Source organism: Nicotiana tabacum, chromosome 12, assembly GCF_000715075.1.
Source record: "Nicotiana tabacum cultivar K326 chromosome 12, ASM71507v2, whole genome shotgun sequence".
Taxonomy (NCBI): domain Eukaryota; kingdom Viridiplantae; phylum Streptophyta; class Magnoliopsida; order Solanales; family Solanaceae; genus Nicotiana; species Nicotiana tabacum.
The window spans coordinates 12121064-12146078 of NC_134091.1; the positions used below are offsets into that span (position 1 = coordinate 12121064).

The following is a 25015-nucleotide window of genomic DNA, read 5'->3' on the forward strand; positions in this document are numbered from 1 at the left end:
CTGTAACACGGAAAGTTCCAGCATAATATACTGTAGATTGGTGCACCTGTGTATGAACTTTCAACATATTATGCTGGAACTCCAACACACGGAAAGTTCCAGCATAATATACTGGAGATTGGGGCACCTGTGTATGAACTTGCAGAATATTATGGGGTTTATTGGGGTGAAATTCAAAAATAGCCAGATTTATAAGTGGTAAATGGTAATTGAAAAATAGCTACAGTTTCAAAATTAATCGAAATTTAGCCACTTTTCATGTAAAGATAAATCTGAACAAAAACACTGTTCAAAATCCGAAAAATATTCCAGCATAATATACCGGAGTTCGAATTTTTTACATGTGAACTTCCAACATAATATACTGGAGTTCCAGCATAATATACTTTCCGTGTGCTGAAGTTCTAACATAATATGCTGGAAGTTTATACACATGTGCTCCAATCTCCAATATATTATGCTAGAACTTTCTGTGTGCTGGAGTTCCAACATAATATACTTGAAGTTCATACACATGTGCTCTAATCTCCAGTATATTATGCTGGAACTTTCCGTGTGCTGGAGTTCCAACATAATATGCTAGAAGTTCATACACATGTGCTCCAATCTCTAGTATATTATACTGGAACTTTCCGCGTGTTTGAGTTCTAGCATAATATTGTTGCGGCCGCTGACTATTTTTCAATTATTATTTCGAAAACTGGCTAGCTCGTGCTATTTTTATAATTTATTACGGTAGAAAACTTGTAGTTAGATTGAATATTTGGCGATAGAAATTATTATTCTCTTATTTTTCATCAAATGAGCTTAATTAGTCAAGTGCGCATACATTATCGTATGTTTTAATTAATTCACGAACCATAAACGATCATTACTTCGAATTTACTTCAACTTGGGAAGTAAAGTTAGCGCATGTTAGTACCTATTACCTAACACCGTTATTTCCCAAAATAGGCGGGGGTTTGTCTCCGTACAACTTTCCTCTCCTTTCTGCCTTAGATCCTTCCAAAACCCTCCAAAGTACCCAAAATGCGATTGTCTTCTGCTCCATAAGTATTAACTTACTTTACTTTTTTTTGAGTCCAAAATGCGAGGCAGAAAGAGGTCGAAAGATTCTGCTGTGGAACAAGAGAGTAATGGGAGCAAAAAGCATAAGGAGGATAAGGGAGAAGAGAAAGTGAAAGGATCAGAAGAATGTGGAAGATATTCTAAGCGGTCATCAATTTCCCTGAACAGAAAGAGGAAGGATGAGAATGTACTAGAATCTTCTTAACCTTGTCAAAATGCTTGCTTTATTTGAAAATATGCATCATTTAATTTTAAAAAAATTGGCAGGAGTATGGGATTGAATCCAATATGTGTCATCAGTGCCAAAGGAATGACAAAAGAAGAGTTGTTCGCTGCACCAAAGGAATAGAACTAAGCGATTCTGTGTTCCTTGCATCACCAAATGGTGCCAAAAACTTTTACTCGATTATATGTGAAGTAACTTTCTTTGAGCTTTTAGTTGGTAAGTTGGACTTACGAGTGATAAGATGATAAGCATGAAGAACATTTAACAACATGAAGCTTTATATATCCAATATATTTTTTCCTAGTATTGTTATGTTTCCTATGCTTTTTAGGAGTGGTTTAGCCTTTCAGAGATTATATGTTTAGAAAATATACAAACTTCTAATACTTTTTATTTGGATTTGCATAATATTGGCATGCGATGAGCTTAAATGGAGCGACATGATTGGTTTGGATTCATGTAGCTGATTCGACTTGTTTGGGACTGAGGCATTGTGGTAGTAGTTGTTGTTGTTATATTGTTAGCTTCAACACCAATTATCAATCTTGTAGTTTTCTTTTCGATTTTTCTCATGAGTGCCTTTTCCCTTTATGATGTTTAATAAGGTACCCTAGGATGCCTGAGGAGGCTTTTGTAGAGTCTTGTCCTGTTTGTCTTCAAAACTGTAATTGCAAAGCTTGCTTGCGGTTGGATGGGCCGATAAGGATTGGTTTCTTTGGCTGTTCCACTTTATTAAGTTACAGTCCTATTTTGCAGGTTAACAGTATAGGCTATGCTCTTATCCAAATATTTCTTGCAGGCTTTGAAGAACTTACAATTTGGGATTAGCAATGAAGAAAAAGTTGAATACTCTAAATTTATCTTGCAAAAACTTTTGCCTTTCTTGAGAAGATTCAATGCAGAGCAAGTGATGGAGATGGAGATTGAAGCTAAGATTCAAGGTTCTATTATCTTGCTTAAAGATTAAATGCCGTGGCAATGCTATATATTTTTCATTTGATATGCCATATTCTTTTCATTTAGACGACCCTAGTGTGCATTTTGGATTCTGTTAGGTGATATGTATTGGCACTGCTAGAAAAGATAAAGATAGCTATTTGGACAGATTTGAGTTTGAAAGGAGTTGAAATGTTAAACAGGGAATGTTTCAACATAATTGTTGTATTCTAGATAAGAAAAAATACTTTCGTGTTGTAGGTAGAGAGATACTAATTTCTGCAAGAAAAATGGAGTGCATAACACATCTTCAGCTGCTCCCAATTGTAACTAGAATCTTTCTTGTTCATTTGGGCAGGATTACCAGTGTCAGAGTTAAAGCTGCAGAGGGCGAAGTGTCAGAAGAATGCGCGAATGTACTGGTAAGCATGAAGAAACTCTTCTTTCCATGTCAATCTTTTGGATGGTGTTCACATAAATTGAACTGAGCCATGTTTTTGTGCAGCAACAACTGCAAAACATCCATTGCTGATTTCCACAGAATTTGTTCCATCTGTTCCTATGATCTTTGCCTTACTTGCTGTCGGGAGCTTAGAGATGGTCGCCTTAAGGGAGGTGATGTAGAAGTCATCATGGAGTTCACTGACAAAGGGGTTGCTCATTTGCATGGTGATATGGAACATGATTCTGTACCAGATAGCGGAACAAGAATATCAAAAAGGACTAGACTTTCCAAGAAGATGGTTGAAAATGGTGATATGGAACATGATTCTGTACCAGATACCAATACTAGAACTTCAAGAAGGACTAGACTTTCCGAGAAGGAGATGGTTGAAAATCGTGATACGGAACATGGTTCTGTACCAGATAACAAAACTAGAACTTCAAGGACTAGACTTTCCAAGAAAGAGATGGTTGAAAATGGTGATACAGAACATGAGTCTGTACCAGATACCAATACTAGAACTTCAAGGACTAGACTTTCCAAGAAGCAGATGGTTGAAAATGGTGATACGAAACATGATTCTGTGCCAGATACCAATACTGGAACTTCAAGAAGGACTAGACTTTCCAAGAAGGAAACGGTTGAAAATGGTGATATGGAACATGATTCTGTACCAGATACCGATACTAGAACTTCAAGAAGGACCAGACTTTCCAAGAAGGAGATTGTTGAAAATGATTCCGCTGGAGATGCCAAGTTTGCATCTGAAATGAAACCTAGGGATAATGGAGGGCTTCTGCCAAAGAATTCTGGTGGTCCTGCTGGTGAATGAAGGTCCAATGAAGATGGTAGCATCCCTTGTCCGCCAGAGAATTTTGGTGGCTGTGGTAAGGGAATTTTAGAGCTGAAGCGCCTGCGGTCAAAGTCAAAATATTCGGTCTGAGTTGTTGACAAAGGCTGAAGATATTGTCAAAAGATGTGAATTGGAATACATGCCTGAAATACCTGAGGGGTCATGCTTATGTATAAATTTAGTTGCTGAAAATGATATGCAGAAAAGTAAATTGCGTAAAGCATCATCTCGTGATGATTCTGATGACAACTATTTATACTGTCCAGCAGCTAAAGATCTTCAGCAGGAGGATCTGAAGCATTTCCAGTGTCATTGGCTGAAAGGTGAGCCTGTCATTGTCGGTAATGTGCTTGAGACTGCGTCAGGGTTAAGCTGGGAGCCTATGGTTATGTGGCGAGCGTGTCGCCAGTTGAAGAACTTAAACCATCCCCTTCTTTTGGATGTCAGTGCTACCAAATGCTTGGATTGGTCTGAGGTCAGTTTAATACTCGGCAATGATACATGAAGCAAAGTTCGTTGTGGGGGGGGGGGGGGGGTTAATTCTATGCATCTTGGTAATCCCTGTATCTATCTACTGTTTCAGTGTACTTCCCGTGTCATCAGTTTATGGTTTTCCTTGCTCTAAGCTTATCTAGACAACAAAATCTCTAATTGTTTTACTTCTAGTTGCGTAACAATATTGAAGAATCTCTCCATCCCTGTTGTTTCAGCTCTGGTTCTCTTGGTGACAATATAATTGGATTGCAAACATAAATACTAACCAATTTACAGTTGAGATTAAAATTTAGGCACTTAATGCGTGATACAAAGTTTATTCCTATGATTGTAACCTTAATGCTATAGTCTTTAGCTCAATCAGTGTGGGATTCTCAAGAATCCTTTTCAACCATGGTACTACATTAGTTAAAAAAAAAGCACAAAAAGCAAAACGATCTATTTATCATAGAAGGAAGCACATCTTAACACGGGCTCTGGTCAAGTGATAAGAGCACAGTATATAATGTATGGGTTAGGAGCACATATTAATTGGAGAAGGGTAGAGGGACGAGCCCATTATCTATTGAGTTTTGAACCGTGGACCAATGGCACTCAGGGATTTCTCGGTTATCCCAAAAAAAAAGCACCACTAACCACTGGGTCTTTACTGAAATGTGCTAAAAAGTTAATTAACATTGCTTGCGGTGAAATAATAAAGTTCGACTCTATGAATATTAACTAGGTCAACTTAAATGGGATTGAGGTAGTATGGAGGGAAACATCTATTTGCATTTAGTATATTTTGCTAATGATCATTCTCAAAAATGTTTTGCTAATGAAGTACGCAGCTAGCAGCTAGCTCATCAATTTCAGACCAAGTAGCAGTGTGTGCTTAAGCTTTAATTGAGCCTGTGAAGAGCAGTGTTTCCATTTTAGCCTTCTCAAGTATAGTTTATCTGCTATTAAGTGATACTCCTATTACTCCAAAGTAAAGTTATTTCTTCAATTACTGCAGGTAGAAGTTAACATCTACCACTTTTTTAAGGGATACATGGAAGGTCAATTTGATAGTGCTGGCTGGCCACAGCTTGCAAGGCTGGCCTAATTTATTTGAAGAGTGGTCACCCCGCCATTGTGCTGAGTTCATTAGAAGCTTGCCTTTTAAGGAGTACACAAATCCTCAAAGTGGCTTCCTAAATCTTGCTGTCAAACTGCCACCACGGTCATTGAGACCTGACATTGGAGCAAAGACATATATCGGTTATGGAGTTCCCCAGGAGCTGGGGCGTGGAGACTCTGTGACTAAGCTGCACTGTTATATGTCTGATGCGGTATACTTGGTTGCCTTTTCTTTTGGGCATATTTTTCTTCTCTCTGGACTCTGGATTCTGCCAGGTTAAGATTTTTCTTGAGCACGTGGACATACTCATGTAAGCTTAAGCAAGTCAAGTTGGATTTATGCTAGAGACTTGCAGAATACACGGTCATTATATTATGTTGCGCTCCCCCAGAACGATCTTTGATCTCTGTTTGAAGGGTGCCTTTAAATATGCAAATCTACACAGAGTGATGTTAAACAGTGAACAATGTGTGTTCTTATCTGCTTCTCATAAATCTGTCTTTGTTCAAATTATTTCCAGGTGAATGTGCTGACACATACTCAAGGAATAAAGCTGACACCTGCACAGCTTTCAACGATAGAAATATTGAAAAGAACATATGCTGCCCAGGATAAAAGGGAACTTCAAATGGCTGAGGAGGAGCAAAAATGTTAAAATGGAGCATCATTTGAGTTCAACGAGGGCCAGTCCTTGCTAGGTGAGATATCTGATCTAATTACAGTTCAAGACTTCGTGAACTACTAATCAAGAAAGAAAAAAGAAACATGAATAGTGAACTAAATAGTGGTAATCAATCAATTGATGCATCTGCTTCCTGTGTGGAATTAGAGAGAGATACTGCTGCTGAGGGGATAACAAATGGTGCAATCCATTTTACTGGCACTTCTGAAGCAAGTGGAGGGATTAAAAATGATTGTAATATTGACGCGTGCAAAGGTCACCCAGTGTTTGGGAAAAGTGAAATATCTGAGGATAGAGGAGGTGCGATGTGGGACATCTTTAGAAGGCAAGATGTTCCGAAGTTAGAGGAATATCTCAGGAAGCACTTCAAGGAATTCAGGCACATTAATTGCTGCCCTGTACCACAGGTATATAGCAAAATTTCCAAGCTCTTGTACTTCGGAATGTGCAGGGTAGTCCTCCCCTATTTGGGGGGGGGGGGGGATTTCAAAATTGATTGGTTTTAGAATATCCTGTTTCTTTCATTGATGAGGTTTTGATGGTGTTATCTATAGTGGAGTCTGAAATACGAAACATATAGGCTAGAATCAAGCCAAAGCTAGTTTGTAGCAGAAGCAGTCAAGTAGAAAAGAGAAACCCAGATTATCTGCAGTTTCAGCAAGAAGGCTTCAAATTAAGTTCCTGCAATTACAACAACAACAAACCCAGTTTGATCCCATAAATGGGGTCTGGGGAGGGTAGTGTGTACGCAGACCTTATCCCTACCTCATAAAGATAGAGAGGCTGTTTCGGATAGACCCTCGGCTCAAGAAACAATGAAAATAAAGCACCAAGTAGCAAAGAATGTTAGCAACAATGTAACATGGTAACGTGTGCGAATGCCACAACATGCGTAATAAAGAACCGTAAATAGGAAATTACAAAAATAGTCCTGGTACTATTGAATGGCCTAGGAGGAACACACTACTATTTGTCAACCTACAACCCTAATCCTCGACCTCTATACCTTCCTATCGTGGGTCATGTCCTCGGTAAGCTGAAGCAATGATATGTCCTGCCTCTCCCCCAATACTTCTTAGGCCTACCCCTTCCCTTCCTCGGACCCGTCATGGACAACCTCTCACACCTCCTCACCGGCGCATCCATGTCTCTCCTTCTCACATGCCCGAACCACCTCAGCCTTGATTCCCGCAACTTGTCCTCCATAGATGCCACACCTACCTTGTCCCTAATAACTTCATTCCTAATCATGTCTTTCCTAGTATTCCCGCACATCCATCTCAACATCCTCATTTCAGCTACTTTCATCTTTTGGACATGGGACTTCTTGACGAGCCAACACTCAGCTCCATACAACATAGTCGGTCTAACCACCACTCTATAGAACTTGCCCTTAAGTCCAGGTGGCACATTCTTATCACACAAAACCCCCGATGCGAGCCTCCATCTCATCCACCCCGCTCCAATACGATGAGTAACATCCGCGTCAATCTCCCCGTTGCCTTGAATAATAGACCCAAGATATTTGAAATTGTCTCTTCTAGGGATGATCTGAGTACCAATCCTCACTTCCACTTCTTCTTCATGCATCCCCTCACTGAACTTGCACTTCAAGTACTCAGTTTTCGACCTACTCAACTTGAAACCTTTAAACTCCAGCGTTTGTCTCAAAACTTCCAATTTAGCATTAACTCCGCCTCGCGTCTCGTCAATCAGGACTATGTCATCAGCAAATAGCATACACCATGGCACCTCCCCTTGTATGTTACGCGTCAGCATATCTAACGCTAACGCAAATAAAAACGGGCTAAGAGCCGATCCCTGGTGTAACCCCATCTCCACTGGAAAATAATCTGAGTCTCCTCCCGCAGTGCTCACCCGAGTCTTCGCTCCCTCGTACATATCCTTAATCGCCCTAATGTACGCCACCGGGACACCACTAGCCTCCAAACATCTCCATAGGACCTCTCGCGGGACTTTATCATAGGCCTTCTCTAGGTCGATGAATATCAAATGCAAGTCTTTCTTCCTCTCCCTGTACTGCTCCACCAATCTCCCTGCAATTGACGTGCTAAAAATATTCTCTCAATTCCAGGCTGAGACAAAGATGGGACAGGAATGCTACAGCCTAAAGAAGACCCACCAGTTTGACATACCTGCTTTCATTATGTTGTACACTCGTAGAAGACAATGAACTGCAATTGCTGTCATCTTTTTTGTCTACTCAGCGTAGTAGTAAACTTACTCACGTAGGAGACCAGGACCTATAATGTTACTCTTTGTGCCATTGTGTAGATCTTGACAAGGTTTTCCCAGTATGAGACATCAGTATTCAAGTACAGGGAGGAACCTGTAGATATCGAAAAAAGAAATTTAAGAAAATGTTGCTTGTGATCTTGAAATCCTTCAAAATGAGGAAGTTTGGTTCTAGTCTATTTTGATATTTATTGTGAAGATGTTTATGGTAGATTTGGGCTATGAAGAAAATAACATCACTCTATTTCTTCTAATGCTGAAAAGATTTTCCTTTGCCTTTTCAAGGTCTATATGATTCAATACAAAAATGATAACTGTGAAACATTTTCATGCTTGTATTTTTCTATCTTGTTATTTAAAATGCAAAGTTTTCTGCATGTACCGACTCCTATTTGTCTGGCATTGTAGGTTATTCACCCTATCCATGATCAAACGTTTTACTTGACTGAGGATCATAAAAGGAAGCTTAAGGAAGAATATGGTGAGTGTTTCATGTATGAATTTTAGCTGGGATGTCTATTTCCATGTGAAACTCTTTCTTTTATTCTTCTAATATTTTTATTATAATTATTTTCTATTTCACAGGAATTGAACCATGGACCTTTGTTCAAAAACTAGGGGATGCAGTTTTCATACCTGCAGGCTGCCCTTATCAAGTTAGAAATTTGAAGGTGTGTGAAGACATCATTCAATAATTAAAGTGTCATCTCTCTAGTTGTTTAATCTTTTAGACAGATGAAATATAGTTTATCCAAATTTCAAAAGATCGTGCTTAATTTTTTACACTTGTCTACCTTAGATCGCGAGTCATGTCAACTTGGAAAACATACTTGCATCACTTTTTGTTGTTGTCCTGATAGTCGAGTGGGATACCCTTCGGGGTGCTGGTTGAGTCAGTTCAACTTTCATTTTTAGTTATTTCCTGTGCTCCACTGATGATCATCCAAGATGTACTTGGAGCTTCTTTATGAAATATGCATATTGCACCAAACTATTTATTTTCTCTATTATAGAAGTTTACAAACTTAAGAGGTAATTTATCAAACATCTTGTCCTCCTACTTCTCAACAAAATAGGAGAGTTCAGAAGAAATATATGCATCTCATTACAATGGATATGCCTACATGATCAGACAAGATTAAATTACCTTAATTTCATTTACTTCATTGGTAATGTCAGCATCAAACCCTCGAAGAACTTGTAATGAAGTTTCAAAATCTTCTGTTAAACCCATTTTGGCCTATGTTTCACACAGAAATTCAAATGAGGCAAACAGCAACTAAAGCCTCAAAGGAATCATGCAAAATATATATATATAATGGAGCTCACCAACCACCGAGGAGATTCGGGGATGAAAAATAGTCCAGGTATCAGTGCTAGGCAAGGCAATGTTCCTATAAGAGAAATTAGTATTTAGTTCAAGCGTAATTGAACAATTCCATAGGTCTCTGTGGCTCTGCCCGGTCATATGCCAGCTCATTAAAAGATAATGTGACTTCATAACTGTACAACGTAGCATTAACAAGAGGTTTCAAGAGGAATGATCATTACCAAGAACAGCAAGCACCCTCCAATTAACAAAAAGTCCCAGTAAATAGGCCAACATGATCCCAATTGTAACAGAGAGCTACATCAAGATAGAAAAGACGCATGTGATTAATTTATCACGCGTAAGAACTTTTCTTTAAAGGAAAGTAAGTGACTAACTCAGCGAACCTGGTTAACAGACCCTAGACCCCCTCTTAAATTTTGAGGTGCTATCTCGGCAATATATACAGGAACCTAAAAAAAATCAAAAGGCAGGAAGCTAAAGCATTAAGTTTTGACAATGTCGGTATGTTAAATGTGAGTTCTTTTTTCCTTAGCTATAGATTAATTTTTGTATATGAGCAGACACCATCAAGCAACATTTTTTTTTTTGATAAGTAAAGCAGACACCATCAAGCAGTATTGCTACTTTTGTAACTTTTGTTCTGCATCTTCTTGATGCCTTTTTGTGATAATTCCCTTACTTCGTCGAAAAAGAAAAAAAAAAGGCCATAGGAGATGGTTTGGCCATGTTCTACCAAAACTCCAAATATCGGTCCTTAGTGTGATATTACAATGAGTGAAGTTGCTAAAACGGGACATGGTAGAACAAAATTCTCGTTGAAAAAAGTCCTACAATCTGTCATTTGGGTCGTAGAATTTATGGAGGTCCGACTTTATGCGGACTTAGGGAAAAATATTACACAATCGAAATAGTTGATACTAACTAGTTGGGATTAAAGCTGTCATATGATACTGTACGTTAAGTCTTAATCTGTCTAGAGATTTGTATGTAAGTAGAAAATTAGAGGACCGCTACTGTGCAGAAACCCAAATTATTGAGTATTGGAATGCAATGGGTTCAAATGGAGCGAAATCGACATTGATGAATCATAGAGTTTGCTCCAACTAGTTTATGATTGAGGTGTAGTTGTGGATCAGAAAAGGAATGATCGGTGTATAATTGTCACTATTGTTGAGTTGACTGCCCGCACCCTGCAATATATTTCATGGTTGTTGCGTTTTTAAGGAGCTGTGGTTTTCACATCCTGTTATTTGGTCGAGTGCATGCATTCCTCTATTACCCATAATCAGGTTCTATACTCTTTTATGTCCACTTGTCTTTTTGTTTCTTTTGGAGCACATGTTTGTTCATAACCTGGCCATTGGAAGAGATGAATTAACTTCTCATGCTCTTAAGGGTGTGGCTTTTGGTTATTTTTGAGTTTGAAAGGGATATCATTGCACTTAAATTCTAGTTTGCCTCTTCAATTGTTGCTTGGTTGATTTTTGGTTTCTTTTTATCCAGGTTTTCTCAATTACTGTGCACTGTGAAACATGTTGACATAATTTGATATGAATTTATATAATCTTTGCGTTTTCTAGACATAATTCTCGAGAAAATGGAAGTGTCTAAATGCTCTGCAATTTGCTGAGACTTTGTAGAAAGTTATTCGGATATATCCTTTTTTTAAAATAAAGAGTGTGAAATCTAAGATAACCATATTTGATGAAATTTTAGCTATAAATTAACAGTATTATCCCGTCAGCTGGTCTCTCTTGAAAACTGAATGTAAGATGCCTTTTCTCATACTAAAAGGTTCCTGAATATTGAAACGTGACCTGTTTGCCTATTAGAACAGAGTCTGTTTCTTTTGGACCATATTTTCCTCTCCAATGCTAGCAAAGTCAGATAGTAATTCGGGTAGAGGAATAACAGAAGATTGTGGCATGGTTTTTAGAATGAGGCCGTCAGATGTCTTTTAAACTCATTGTTCAATAAGCTTGAGACTAATGATATTGGTCCTTTTTTTTATCAGAAAAGTAATGATATTGGTCCTTTTGTATCAGAAAAGTAATGATATTGGTTTTGTTAGTTTAGTTATTCTAAATTGTTTCTTGCTCCCATAGTCCTGCATAAATGTTGCTCTTGGCTTCGTTTCACCTGAAAATGTTGGTGAATGCATTCGTTTGAATGAGGAAGTCCGCAAAGTTCCCCAAGATCATGTTGCTGCAGAAGACAAATTAGAGGTACTTCTCTTGTTTCACGTTTCTCAGAGCTGTTTGCATATTTCTGTTTGTATGACCATGTTTCTTCTCACAATTTCATTTTACTGCTCTTGAACTCTACGACATCTCATTCCTTATTAAGTTTATAGATTACTTCCTGTATCCCATATGACACCATTATTATTTTGGGTAGTCAAACAGTTTACGCTTCTAAATGCTTTTAGTTGTAATAAGGTTTTGAATTATACTACTTTTTATATAGTTTCAAATATGTAAATTTTATTTTGAAAGTTTTGAGGAAATATTGTCCGAGTTCGCACCAAGAATCAAAAGGTTTTGCTCTATTGCTCAGGACCTCACCATTGTTTTCAAACAGAGTGAGTATTATTTATATGCTCTTCAATTGTTCGAGATATATGTAGCTAAGTATGCATGCATCCATCTATGTGTAAGGCTATATTTGAAACTCAAAGGGAAGTTTAATTATTTACTGTTGAGGAACATCTTTCTTCTAATAAGTTTAAACTGTTTGGGGAAATCTTCGAAACTCATAACTGGAATGAGTGTACCGCAAGATCAGTCAGACAAGTTCCTCCCTTGCCTGGCAGTGGCAGCATCTGTCGTTTAAGTCTATAAATGAGCTTTCACTGCCCGCCCGACCTCTATCCTTAATTAAGAACTTAAGGTTAGCTATAGTTAAAGTTCTTCCAGAGTTGGAGACGCAGGCTGCTTTTCCTTCAATTAAGGTATTAGTGTTTGTTCTATTATACCACAAAAGGCGCATTTATCCACTTCGTTCAAATAAGTGTCATGGTCGTTTTCCTTATCTTAAGACAATCCCTTGCTTGGAACCAAAAGAAATGAAGAGGCCTTTAATGGTCAAGTAATGTTTAATGCTCTGCCATATGGGTATGAGCGCGAAATGAGTTGTCTTCGACTCCTAGTCTCAATTAATAAATTCTTGGATTTCTTCATATGCTCCTAAAAATTGCTTGTGGATAGAATACAACTTTCCATGAAATAATACTCTATGATCACATCAATACAACAGCTCATTTTGCCAACTTATCCGTATTAAGTGTTTGTGCAAATAGTTGACATAGTGTCATCACTGGAAGCCCTTATATATTATTCTACAGTTACCATTTTGTTGGTGGAAATTGCTTCAGTGATGCCTTTTAAATCATTCAAATACATTATTTAGGAGTGTGGAACCTTTTGCAGAAATCTTCTACTTCGATTGCTTGTATGTGATTTTGGTAAAGTTGATAACCTGCTCTCCCTACCACAGGTAAAAAAAATGATCCTTTATGCCACAAGGGAAGCTATTGAGGACCTGGCAATGCTAAGTCAGTGAACTACTTTCACCTGAAACTGTACTATTCTCCTCACCCCTCCTTGTTGCCATCCGTTTTCCCATATGTAGACATAAACAAATTTTGTTATTGATGGCAGTTTATTTATTAAAGTAGGTCCTGCTGATGTGTGCTGCACGTGTGAATATCTTCTTTATAAGATTGTCTTTTTAACTCTTAACTCAAAACAATATTGTTTCTTTAATATTTCTCTTACTTGAAGGGATCTTTGTGTCAACGGTAAAGTTGTCTCTGTGTGACCTACATGTCACGGGTTCGAGCCGTGGAATCAGCCACTGATGTTTGCATCAGGGTAGGTTAGGCTGCCTACATCACACCCCCTTGGGGTGCGGCCCTTCCCCAGACCCTGTGTGAGCGCGGGATGCTTCGTGCACCGGGCTGCACTTAATATTTCTCTTACTTGGAAGATGGATTAACATGTGAAGCTTGATCACTATGCTACTGAAGTATGGGCATCAACTGTAATGGTTATTTCTTTTCCAGTTTAGCAGCTTGTGACTTAAAGTTATTCGCTTTAACTTCTTCCCTAACAGAAAATTATACTCCTGTTTGTTTCCTGGATTTTCTATCAAAAAAATTAATTGAATTCTATAGATATTCAACTTAACGGAAATCCTATTGAGACGACGAATGATGAAGATTAGAAAGCATCTCGATATTATACCATCATTACTTGGAAAACTATAATATTGAACATATGACCCCGCGATTCCTTGGTTCTGAATTGTACTGCATAAATATTACTTACTCCAATAAGATTGAAACACATGATATAGCAAACCAAAAATTTAATGCTAATTTTTTTTTATTATTTGACATGACCGGTTGGACCATTATAATTTGAATATGATGCACAAAGTCATTGAGGATTCACATAACATCCTTTGAAGCGAGCTTTGGCCATTTTTTGTCACAGAAATAAAATCGATTTTAGAAAATGAACTGTTCCTTCAAAGACTATAGTCTTTAAAAGCATTATTATTGGGTATTTAACTTGCTCTAATCTTTGAATAGGAAGTAACACTGTAACATCATAATCCACCAACTGGCTTTGAAATGGTATTATTAACTGGGAAAAATCAAAAGGAAGACCTTTGCCTTCACTGGATTTTGATCTTTTGATATAAAATAAAAGCCTTGGTAGGTATAAATACAAGTAAATACTATGACTACCAAGAAGAATGAGTTCAACATCAACTCTGCATCTATCTTCATCTCAATAGACACTGCACTTCCATTATTGCTGTTGCTTTGCAATCGTCTTCGGCTCGCTTTTTGATCCTCTTTCCTTCTTTACTTCTCTGTTCACAACCAGATCAAACAATTGTTTGTTATAAGTAAATTCTAGTCTAGATTCAGTTTCAAATAGTTGGACTTTTAGGAAAACTTTCAACTACCCTTTTACATTTTTTAAGTTGCTCCTCAAGATAGTTGTTTTCTCAGTGAACCCCATAAAAAATCATCATCTCATATGATAAAAAGCAGTAAAGACTAGTTTGGTGTAAGTAAATGCTACTGAAGATTCAGTTTCAACCTTTGGAGTTTTAGGAAAAGTTTGAACTATTCTTTGACATTCTTAGGTTCCCCCTCAAGATAAGTTGCTTTCTAAGCTAATCCCATTTTCTAAAGATAAAAAACAGTAGACAGAAGAACTCAAATAAAAGAACCCCCTAATTTGCTATTAAAGCGGAACAGATATCAAGAATTCATATAGCCTGATTTCGACTAGTTTGGAACTGAGACGTAGTTGATTGATATGTATATATATATATACAACAAAACAAGTTTGATTAGAAAAATTTACTTTGGTTCGGATTGCTGGTTGGAAAGTGATTCATAAGTGGAAATGGAACGCAGGGACATCTTGGCAATCTCCGCCACAGCAGTGTCTCGGATAGCTGGTGAATCACTTGTCAAATCTAGGTATGCTGCTTGGAAAGCTTCTTGCCAGAATTTAGGCAACCTGATTCTGCTACTTTGTGTGTACACATCCCACATATGTTTCACCATTCTCTCCTTTTCCTCCAATTCCTACAGATCAGCAGATAACTTCAACATCTTAACACATAAAATGGTGTAAATTTCAAGAGATAAAGATCTCAAACAAGAAATCCCATCATCTAAAGTATATAAAGAAATAAGAATAGAAAGAGGAAAAGTAGTAAAGAAAAGGACTTTTTAAGGTGATTTGACCTGAAATGTACTCCTATTATTACCAATCAACCACATTTCAATACCAAACTAGTTGAATCAGCTGACTTTACTACTAATACATCTAGCAAAAATCAATTCATTTTTTCTTAGTTATTTATGATTTGCCTTATAGTAAGTGACTCCTCTTTGACAAGGTGGGTTGCTCTGATGGTAAGCACCCTCCACTTCCAACCAAGAGGTTGTGAGTTCGAGTCACCCCAAGAGCAAGGTGGGTAGTTCTTGGAGGGAAGGATGCCGAGGGTCATTTGGAAACAGCCTCTCTACCCCAGGGTAGGGGTAAAGTTTGCGTACACACTACCCTCCCCAAACTCCACTAGTGGAATTATACTGGGTTGTTGTTGTTTGTTTGTAAGTGACCCCTCAAGGTCAAGGAAAAATCAGTTCAAATTTAACATCTAAAGTAGAAAAAGAAGATTAGGAAAAGGGCAGCCAAAAAATTTTTTTTTAGGTAAATTTACCTGATATGTACTCCTAATCTAACCACTTAATCTTCATCTAAAGTAGAAAAAGAAGATGGTGAAAAGTACAGGACTTTTAGGAAGATTAGAAAAGAGGAAAAGCTAAAAAGTACAGGACTTTTAAGGTGACAACAAAAACAACTAGTCAACAACAAAACCAGTATAGGTAGAGAGGCTATTACCGAGAAACTCTCGGCACGTGGGGTCTGGGAAAGATGGTGTGTAAGCAGCCCTTACCCTACCTTATGCAGTTAGAGAGGCTATTTCCGAGAAACGCTCGGCATGTGGGGTATTGGAAGATGGTGTGTACGCAAACCTTACGCCTAACTTGTACAGGCTATTTCCGAGAGACCCTCGGCTCGAGCAGGACTTTTAAGGTGAATTGACTAGAAATATAGCCCTACTGCAACCAATCAACTATATTTCAATACCAAACTACTTGAATCTGTTAACTACACTACCACTGCATCTAGAAAAGATCAAATCTTTTTTCTTATTTACTTGAGATTTTTACCTTAAAGTAACTGACAAATCAAAGAAAAAGGAAAAAGGAAAGTAGAAAAAGTACCAGAATATCAAGATCATCATGGATCGAGAAATCAGAAGCATCAGATAGACGGCTGAGATTAGCAGCAGACCAATTGAGACTGAGAGTGAGTGAACCAGTGAACATAGACCAAAAAGCTAGCAATAAAATTGCAGCCAATACCCACAACTTATATTTACCTTTACCCAATAATCCATTACATCCTTCTTTTTTACCACTTGCTGCTGCTGGTGCTACTACAACGGAAACTGCAGCTGGTGTTACTGTATTTGTAGTTATACTTCTTGTTCGAGCTTCTTCATCTTTCATTTCTTGGTATATTCTCATGATTTTTTGCCAACCCAATTGAGAAAAAATAAGATCTTTGTTAATAAGAATCTTGAATATGTAGAGGAGAGAGCAGAGTTTTGGAGAATCAAGAAGATGGGTGTATTAAATAGTAGTGTGATGTTAGGATTTTTAGTTTAAGGAACAGTGTGTGGAAGTGAACATAAACATGAGATGAGGGGATTGAGATTCAAAAGGTAAACCACCGACAAGAATAGAGAGTGGGACAGTGCCATTAAAAATGTAGTGTTATCATTGTATATTTCAGTAGTTATTAGTAGTAGTACTAATTAGCTGCGAGGAATGTGGAGAACTAACATAGGTTTGTGGTGAAGCAGGGATGAAAAAATAGTTAAATGAAAATAGTTAACTATATTTAAAAGCAGATTAAATATGGATAAGAATAATATTATCCACGTAGAAAATGAATAACTAATGAGTTTAACTTTTGTATTTGTAAAGCCTCAAATTGGGGGTTACTCAAGTTTTGAAGACTATGAATTCTCTCAAAAGTGATTATATTCAAGAAGTCATGTCTATATTATCTGCCGGTTAATATATTTTTTATCCGTATTAAATATGGGTCGGTTCGGATAATTTATCCGTTTTGTATTACCCGTTTTCGACCCGAACTATATCTGACCCGACCCGATTGTTTGCCACCTCTATGGTGAAGTAACAAAGTATATGTTTTTACTTAACCAGAAATTTTGAGTTTGAGTTCTGAGGATTTTGTTAGGTAATATTTTATCTTAATGTGAGATATCTCGACACAAATTCAAATTTAATTAAAGTCTCAGAGGTATATACATGGCGAATCCACAAGGACTCTTATGGGTGCTTAAGCACCCATTGTCTTTGGCCAAACTTAATAGATTTACATAAGTAATTATCAAAACATTTAATTAAGTATTGAGCGAGCACCCATCACTAAATTCACTTTTCCTCTTCTTCTTATATTTTTATCGGTGAACACCCATGATCTTGAAATCTTGGATCCGTCATTGTGTATATATATCGTCATCAAATGGAAAACCAAAATAATATAAATATGAGGAATGTAGAAAATATTAGACAGGGCATGTGGGGTTTGTTAAATATATTGGACTAAATTGGCATGCCGTCAATGGCTTTCAAATTTGTATGGACACTCAAGACTTGGGTCACCTAACCTTTACATAAATAACCAGCATATTTCACTATTTTTTTTTTTATCGGTATACATAAATTATACATGGTTATTCACATATTATATATTCATCGTCTATTTTTAGTTTACGTAATTGAGTGGGTTGATATTTAGGTTAAATCTTCAACCTTTTATCTCTTCGTATCTTTAACTAGTAATCTACCTAACAAAGAGTATGGCGAAACCATTAAAATTCTTTAACCTCTCACATCTCGAGTTTGAGCTCTATAAACATATAATCTCTGCATAGGAAACATATTACCATTTTTTTTATAATCGTAATAATCAAGTCAGTTTGTATACACTTTGTCTAATTTTATAGAAACATATTAACTCTCATCAGTATAAGTATTGTATAACTTTGTTCATCAAAACTTAAAAAAGAATTAGTATTAGATTTCAGGGCTGGAGCTTGGATGTAACATTAAGTGGGCGTTTGGACATAAGAATTGTAAAATTCCGGAAAAAAGTGAATTTTTTTTTCAAGTAAAAATGGTATTTGAAAACTAGAGTTGTGTTTGGATATGAATATAATTTTGGGTTGTTTTTGAAGTTTTGTGAGTGATATGAGTGAGTTTTGAAAAACAGTTTTTTGGAATTTTTTAAATTTTCGAAAAATTTCAAAATCCATCTTCAAGTAAAAATTTAAAAATTTATGATCAAACACTGATTTCGAAAAAAGTAAAAAAATTTCGAAAAAAAAAGAAATTTTTCTTATGTCTAAACGGGCTCTAAGGTTATAAATTCATCTTGAACTCAATTATTTTGATTCATACCCTTAGGTGAACTCGGCAGTCGCTATTCGAATGCGTGTGAATATATGATATGGATATTGCACTTTTTTGTTGTTGTTAATTTTAAGTATATTCTTAAAGTATTTTTATACAAAATAGTACAATATTCATACGACGCTCTCAACACGGATATACTTATCCTTTGTAAATAGCCAGAAGTTCGCTAGCACTTGTATAGTGATGAAAGCAAATCCATTTTGGAAAATGCTACAAATACCAAACATGCCAAGTGTTGACAGCTTTCTGTTTTGACGAAGTTGCAACGAAATTGGCCTTTTCACATTTCGTTTGTCAAAGTCTTCAACTATTTTAAAATGGGAGAAGGTCAAAATATAACCCACTACTTTCGGATATTATTTATTTCTATTATACTATCCGGTCAAACTTACTCTTGCCGTTATATTATCCGATCAAGTTTACCCTTACCATCATCAAATTTTTAAAAATTATCCCTCAGTCTGTCAGGTGACCTAGAATCTTCTAAATCATTTTTAAAAAGTCACTTATTCTTCTTCTTGATCAACTATTTTCGAAATATTTGGCATTTACCTACTTTTTTAATTGAAAAATAAATAAGAGAAAGAAGTATTAAAATAATACAACAGTTAATAAACAAAGTATAGTAAATTGAAGAATCTAAATTAAGTAGCTTATCTAAATTTCAAAAGTATTTATAACATCTCAACTTTAATGAATTCGTTAAACCAAAGGTATGGTAACTTTGCAAGTATTAGTAATAGAAGTTGAAGTTACTTGGAGACTTTACATTGTCGAATTCAACTTTGTTTTAATAAAATACCTACGCATTTTGCACTCTTAAGTTAGTCGACTGAATTCTATACTAACCAGACAATAACAAATATATTTGAATATACATGTACATATACCATGATCAGCCGCATATAATATACAATAAATAGACCCATTGAACTCTACGGTGTGTATATGGTTAAAAAATAAATAAAATCTTAAACAAATTCCAAACCCATTATCACAAGAAGAGAAGTTGGTGCATTAGTAACTAAAAATATTCATAAATAATTTATATAGTCTAAGTACCTTTAGCATTCACATCAATTTTAATTTCAAAAAATAGTGGAGCAAGAAGAACAACAAGATATTTGAATAAAAAAAAATTGGGAGATTTTAGATTAGTTAACAGATCAATGAGTATTTTTAAAAGTTTGCTGATGATATTAGTAAATTTGACCGAATAGTATAATGGTAGAAGTAAATTTGGCCGGATGGTATAACAGAGGTTAAATATAGACAATATTCAAAAGTAGCTAGGTATATTTGGCCATTTTCCCATTTTAAGATACTAATGGTTTCTTTCTATAAAAAGAAGCCAAAAGATAGAGTTTTTCCTGGGATATTTCAGCCTAAAGCATATAAAATTTGCGCGTAAAACATACATAACTTTATGTTAATTCTGTTCGGGGACCTGGGTGGTGTTTTGTGAACGAGTATTTTAATATATTTTAATAGGAGGAGCCTCACTTTTTTTAATGACAAACTTGACTTTTTAAAAGATGTAATCCTTTTTTAAAATAGAAAAGGTGGTTTATAATCGCACCTTTTTCTAATAATTTCTCGATTAAGATGGTTTGTACTTCCTTTTAAGACAATTTTTGAAGTGTGTTGGTTTCGACGAACTGTTGCTGTTCAACTCATGCCAATAAACAAATTAGACAGAAATCCAAAACGAGTAGATGGTAAGTTACAATAAGAAAGTTTTCATAATCAATCAATCAAACAACCAATAGTGTTTCAATGTCAAGCTAGTTTTTTATTTTATCCATATCTAACCACGGCTCGAACTCGAAACTCTAGTTAAAGTTAAAGAACATATATTCATCCTACTACAACTCTTGTTTGTATCAAACTATTTAAATAAATTAAGAGTATTATCATTTTTAGTCAGTGCAAGAAACTATTTACATTCGGTAGCAAAAAAAATATATAAAATTTATATATAATATACATAATGTAAACATATAAAAAAAAAAAAATTCAGCTATTATTTTGAAAATGGTTATACAGTGATATTTTCCCAATAAAGTATCCAAACTTTTATGTTTTCTCAATTACATATCAACCTTAGGTGAATACATCACAACCAAAAATAACTATTTAAAGTTGTTTGTCAACCTACTAAATTCCTCCATGTTCAGAGTTATGAACTAGTTATACAAAAGATAAAAACAGAACTAAGCTTGAGAACTTGAAGAAAAATTATATTTTCACCAATGATGGTCTTTTTTTCGAAACTAAATATGTACCAAAATTAGCGGTTTATAAATACCTGTAGTTAATGTGTACTTTTTATCCATCCAATAGTCATATATTGGTCTAAAACTAAAATACTTAATCCATTAATTCTTTAAATCAATTATCTACATACAAGAGATTTAAGGTGAAATCCTCCTTCACTTGAGTTAAAGCAATTTAGTTAAAGATTCATGTTTACTCGAAAAACGGATAGAGTTCAATTTATACGTAGTTCTAAGGATATGTGATATAACTTGACACAATATCGAATATTGACTGAAAAGAGTAAAAAATAAGCAAAGTTGAAAAGAGGATGATTTAAGGATTGAGCAATATGAGTCAATCTATGAAGCTGAAAAAGGATAATTCTTTAATATGAGAGTATATAATATCTGAGTTATAGTGTATGCAAAAACTTAATGCTTTACAGAGATAATAACCAACCCCTTTATAGTGAAGAGATCCTACTTTAGATACAATTAAAAATACATAGTGGAGACCCATGATAAATCAGTTTTTCCATAATTTCTGCCAAGATTCTCTCTCCTAGTGCGGTTGCAACGACTTTTGTCTATGAGCTCGATATTGTCTCGAGTTCGATATCGACTCGAGCTCTCGATCTTGACTCGAGCTCGATTCTGATTCGGAGCCTTGTATTGATTTGGAAACAGTGTTGGTCAGTCTCTTCCTCGTAAGCTCGGTAATCTTCATCATAGTTCGATTCGGATTCGAGCTCGATAATGATATCGAGCTCGACATTGATCGGTCCCTAGGGCTCGAAGCTTGATAACCTGACTTCGGACCTCAACCTGATCTTCGATCCAATACATTACCATTTTGACCAGTTCGTATGAAGGACTAACCGATTTTACGTATACAGATAGTCCCCTCGTTTCTTGGGAAGTATGTAGCGAGAAACGACATGATTTTTCAACGGTACGATTAGATATATACTGACGTTTGCATCGAGTCCGATCATGACGTGCGTGATAGTTGTCCCGTTGGTTCAGTTTACCTAGGCATTTAATGCGTGTCAGACGATGGTCGGCCATTTATCGAAATTGAACCGCCATTGCTCTACCTATAAATAACACTTTTTCACTTTTAATCACTTTTACATATCCAAACTCTAAATTTTCTAACTTCTTTCTCACACCTTCTAAATTTATTCGCAAATCTGTGATTCTTCTCTACAAAATCCTTCTTCAAAACACCATATCTTAGTTATTTCCTTCTTTAAATCCAAAAATGGTGAAGACCCCTGTCTGGCGAGGAGGAAACTTCGGCCCCGGTTTCTAAACCGACGAAGGACAATAAGAGAAAAAGGGCCTCTACTTCCGAAAATCTAAAACCAAAGGCTCGTAAGTTGAGGAAGAATACCATCCCTTTAACCTTAGAATTAGTTCGTCGTCTAAGGGATGAAGACGAGGAAGAAGAAAAATACGATGGGTCCGTACTGGTAGCCCGAGTGAAGAAAACCGTTGATGCCCCACAGGCAGCTGGATCGATGGTGGTTTACAAGGCTCTACCTCGAACTGAGGGTATATCGGAGAAAGATTCGGGCAAAGTCCCCGAATCGTTGGAGATCGAGGATATCTCCTATCGAAGTCAACAGATGGTGGATATGTCTGAAGGGGCCGTCCCTGAATCTCTTCGAACTGAAGAGAACGCCTCAAGAAACTCACTTGGGGCAGTAGTAATCAAAGACTCGCCCACTTTCCCTGTTTTTTCCGAAGAGGTGATTCGGGAAGCCCAAGCTTTGGGGGCCCTCGAGGTAGATGGATCTCATGAGGGAGAGGACCCTTTTTGTGATTTTTTTACCGGTGTCAAGGACGTTGCCGCCACTAGTGATGCATCAGATCTTTTCCTCAGAGTGCAGCAGGCTTTGAATCGGGTAAGCCTTAACTTAGTTCGTTGGTATTGTCTTTATGCTTGTTTTTCTTTTCTAACTTCGTTTCTTTTTTCTTTGTAGGCCGCAGCAGTTCATCAAGAAGCATGTTCTCGGTCTCGAACCGATCTGCGTCGATATGAGGCCGACCTTCAACGGGTCACGGAAGAGAGGAATGCCCTTAAACTCCTCTTAGGGCAAATGGGAGAGGAAATCAAAGACCTCCGAGCTGAGTTGGCCAAGGCTCACCAAGATCAGACCGATATGTCCGAGAAGGTAATGATACTATTAAAAGCCTATGGGCTCGATACCTGAACGATGTCTAATTTTTCGGTCTCACAGCTGCAGCAGAAACTTGAGATGATCGGAAAACTCCGTGAGGAGATCGATGTGATAAAGGTGGAGTCCTTGAAGTGGAAAGAAAGTATGGACCGCTTTGCTGCAGAGAAAGAGGCTACTCGAGCCCAATTATCATCGGCTGAAAACCAACTTCAAAGTATGAAGGAGAAAATCTTGGTTCAGGAAAGAAGAATAAAGGAGCTCGAGGCTAGGTTGGCCTCCGAACTTGCCAAGGCCCAATCTGATGCCGAAAAGGAAAAGGCCGATGTGGATGCATTCGTGGCCGTCTATCGGGCCGATGCTGAAGCTGCTTAGGTACAAGCAAGAGAAGCAGCCGAGACTGCCAATATTCGAGCACATTGGGTTGCTGAACTTGCTAAGTGTCGATCTCGGAGGGAGACCCTCGAGGAGATTCATGCTCGAGGTTTCGATCTCACTGAAGAGATAAAAAGGGCTAAAGAGCTCGAAGCCGATGTTGAAGCCTTGGCTTCCGATGATGACGATGGTGATGATGATGATGGCGATGACGGGAGCAAGAGTGGGTCCGAGAGCGGGGAGGAGCCCGATGGAGAAGAGACTGCCCCCGTAGATAACCAAGAAACTTAGCCCTTAGTTTTCATTTTATTTTTTTGTGTAGGGTCATGTTCGGACATTGTAAACATTCTTGTATATATATATAAAAATCTTTTATTTTCCTGACTTTCCTCTGTTTTATTCTCTGCCTCGTGAAGATTTTGTTTCATTCATGCCTTATTAAAGATTTTTCATAAGGCTTTAGGCTATTTGATCGTATTTGGACCTTGTAGACTTTACAATTGAGTGAGTGCTTGCTCGAACTCGAAATAAGGTAGCCCGTAGGCTTTATTAATGGAGTGAATGATTCGAACTCGAAGTAATGTAGCCCGTAGGCTTAATAGTCGAGTGAGTATTTGCTCGAACTCAAAACGAGAGTAGCCTGTAGGCTTAGTAGTCGAATGAGTGTTTGCTCGAACTCTAAGTAATGTAGCTCGTAGGCTTAATGGTTGAGTGAGTGATTTCTCAAACTCAAAATAAGAGTAGTCCGTAGGCTTAGTAGTCGAGTGAGTGTTTGCTCGAACTCGAAGTAAGAGTAACCTGTAGGCTTAGTAGTCGAGTGAGTGACTGCTCGAACTCGATATAAGAGTAGCCCGTAGGCTTAGTAGTCGAGCGAGTGTTTGCTCGAACTCGAAGTAAGAGTAGCCCGTAGGCTTAGTAGTCGAGTGAGTGATGCTCGAACTCGAAGTAACGTAGCCCGTAGGCTTAATGGTTGAGTGAGTGATTTCTCAAACTCAAAATAATAGTAGCCCGTAGGCTTATGTCACACCCCGAACCTGGGGGTGAGACCGGCACCCGGTGCCTTACCTATCCTTGCGTACCAACTTGCGACTAAGGGAATCTGAACATATAATGTCATACTTTGGCCATGGGCCACATTGCAAGACAATTTGCGAAGCAAAATATAAAACTGAATGGATACCAAAGCTGACTAAACATCAATATAAAGTTGGGCCAGGAAGGCCGTCATAACTACTACAGCTGACAAACCAACAAAATATAAATACAAGGCCTACAAGTCCAACATACTACACTAACTGACAGGATATGTCTACAAGCCTCTACTGATGGATGTACCGTGATCGGAACAGGGCCCCGACCTGCTAATAAACTATATACATATACACACAAGATGTACATAAAACTCCTAGACCCGACAACACTGAAGGACGTGGAGCTTACCGATAAAGCTGAACTCGGGCAACACCTACTGAGGAGGTCTATCTGCATGTCTGTCTAAACCTGCATGCATGAAATGGAGCGTCCCCAGAGAAAAGGACGTTAGTACAAAATAATGTACCGTGTATGTAAGGCAACGGAATAACTGAAAGCTGAAACTGAATTGATAATATAATAACTGAAAGTAACTGGGAGTCAAAGATAATCTAAAGATATGCTTACCTGCTGATACTGACTGAACTCTCTCAATATAGTAAGTA

The 25015-nt window shown here is 37.2% G+C and overlaps 1 protein-coding gene, 1 long non-coding RNA gene and 1 pseudogene across 2 annotated transcripts; 1 reads left to right on the forward strand and 2 right to left on the reverse strand.

Annotated features, from left to right (window-relative positions):
* The first annotated feature begins 875 nt into the window (after positions 1–875).
* On the forward strand, positions 876–13143 carry LOC107809154 (lysine-specific demethylase JMJ25-like; annotated as a pseudogene).
* LOC142166797 (uncharacterized) lies at positions 8741–9862 on the reverse strand. Its single transcript, XR_012697196.1, has 4 exons — positions 9780–9862; positions 9615–9690; positions 9393–9457; positions 8741–9303 (listed from the first exon to the last, which is right to left on the reverse strand). It is a non-coding gene; the product is annotated as an uncharacterized LOC142166797 (long non-coding RNA).
* An 867-nt stretch (positions 13144–14010) lies between the features above and the next one.
* On the reverse strand, positions 14011–16767 carry LOC107809156 (uncharacterized). Its single transcript, XM_016633749.2, has 3 exons — positions 16217–16767; positions 14781–15007; positions 14011–14277 (listed from the first exon to the last, which is right to left on the reverse strand). The coding sequence occupies exons 1-3, from the start codon at positions 16520–16522 to the stop codon at positions 14214–14216; spliced, it is 597 nt and encodes a 198-aa protein (XP_016489235.1). The 5' UTR covers positions 16523–16767; the 3' UTR covers positions 14011–14213.
* Between the last annotated feature and the right edge of the window lie 8248 nt (positions 16768–25015).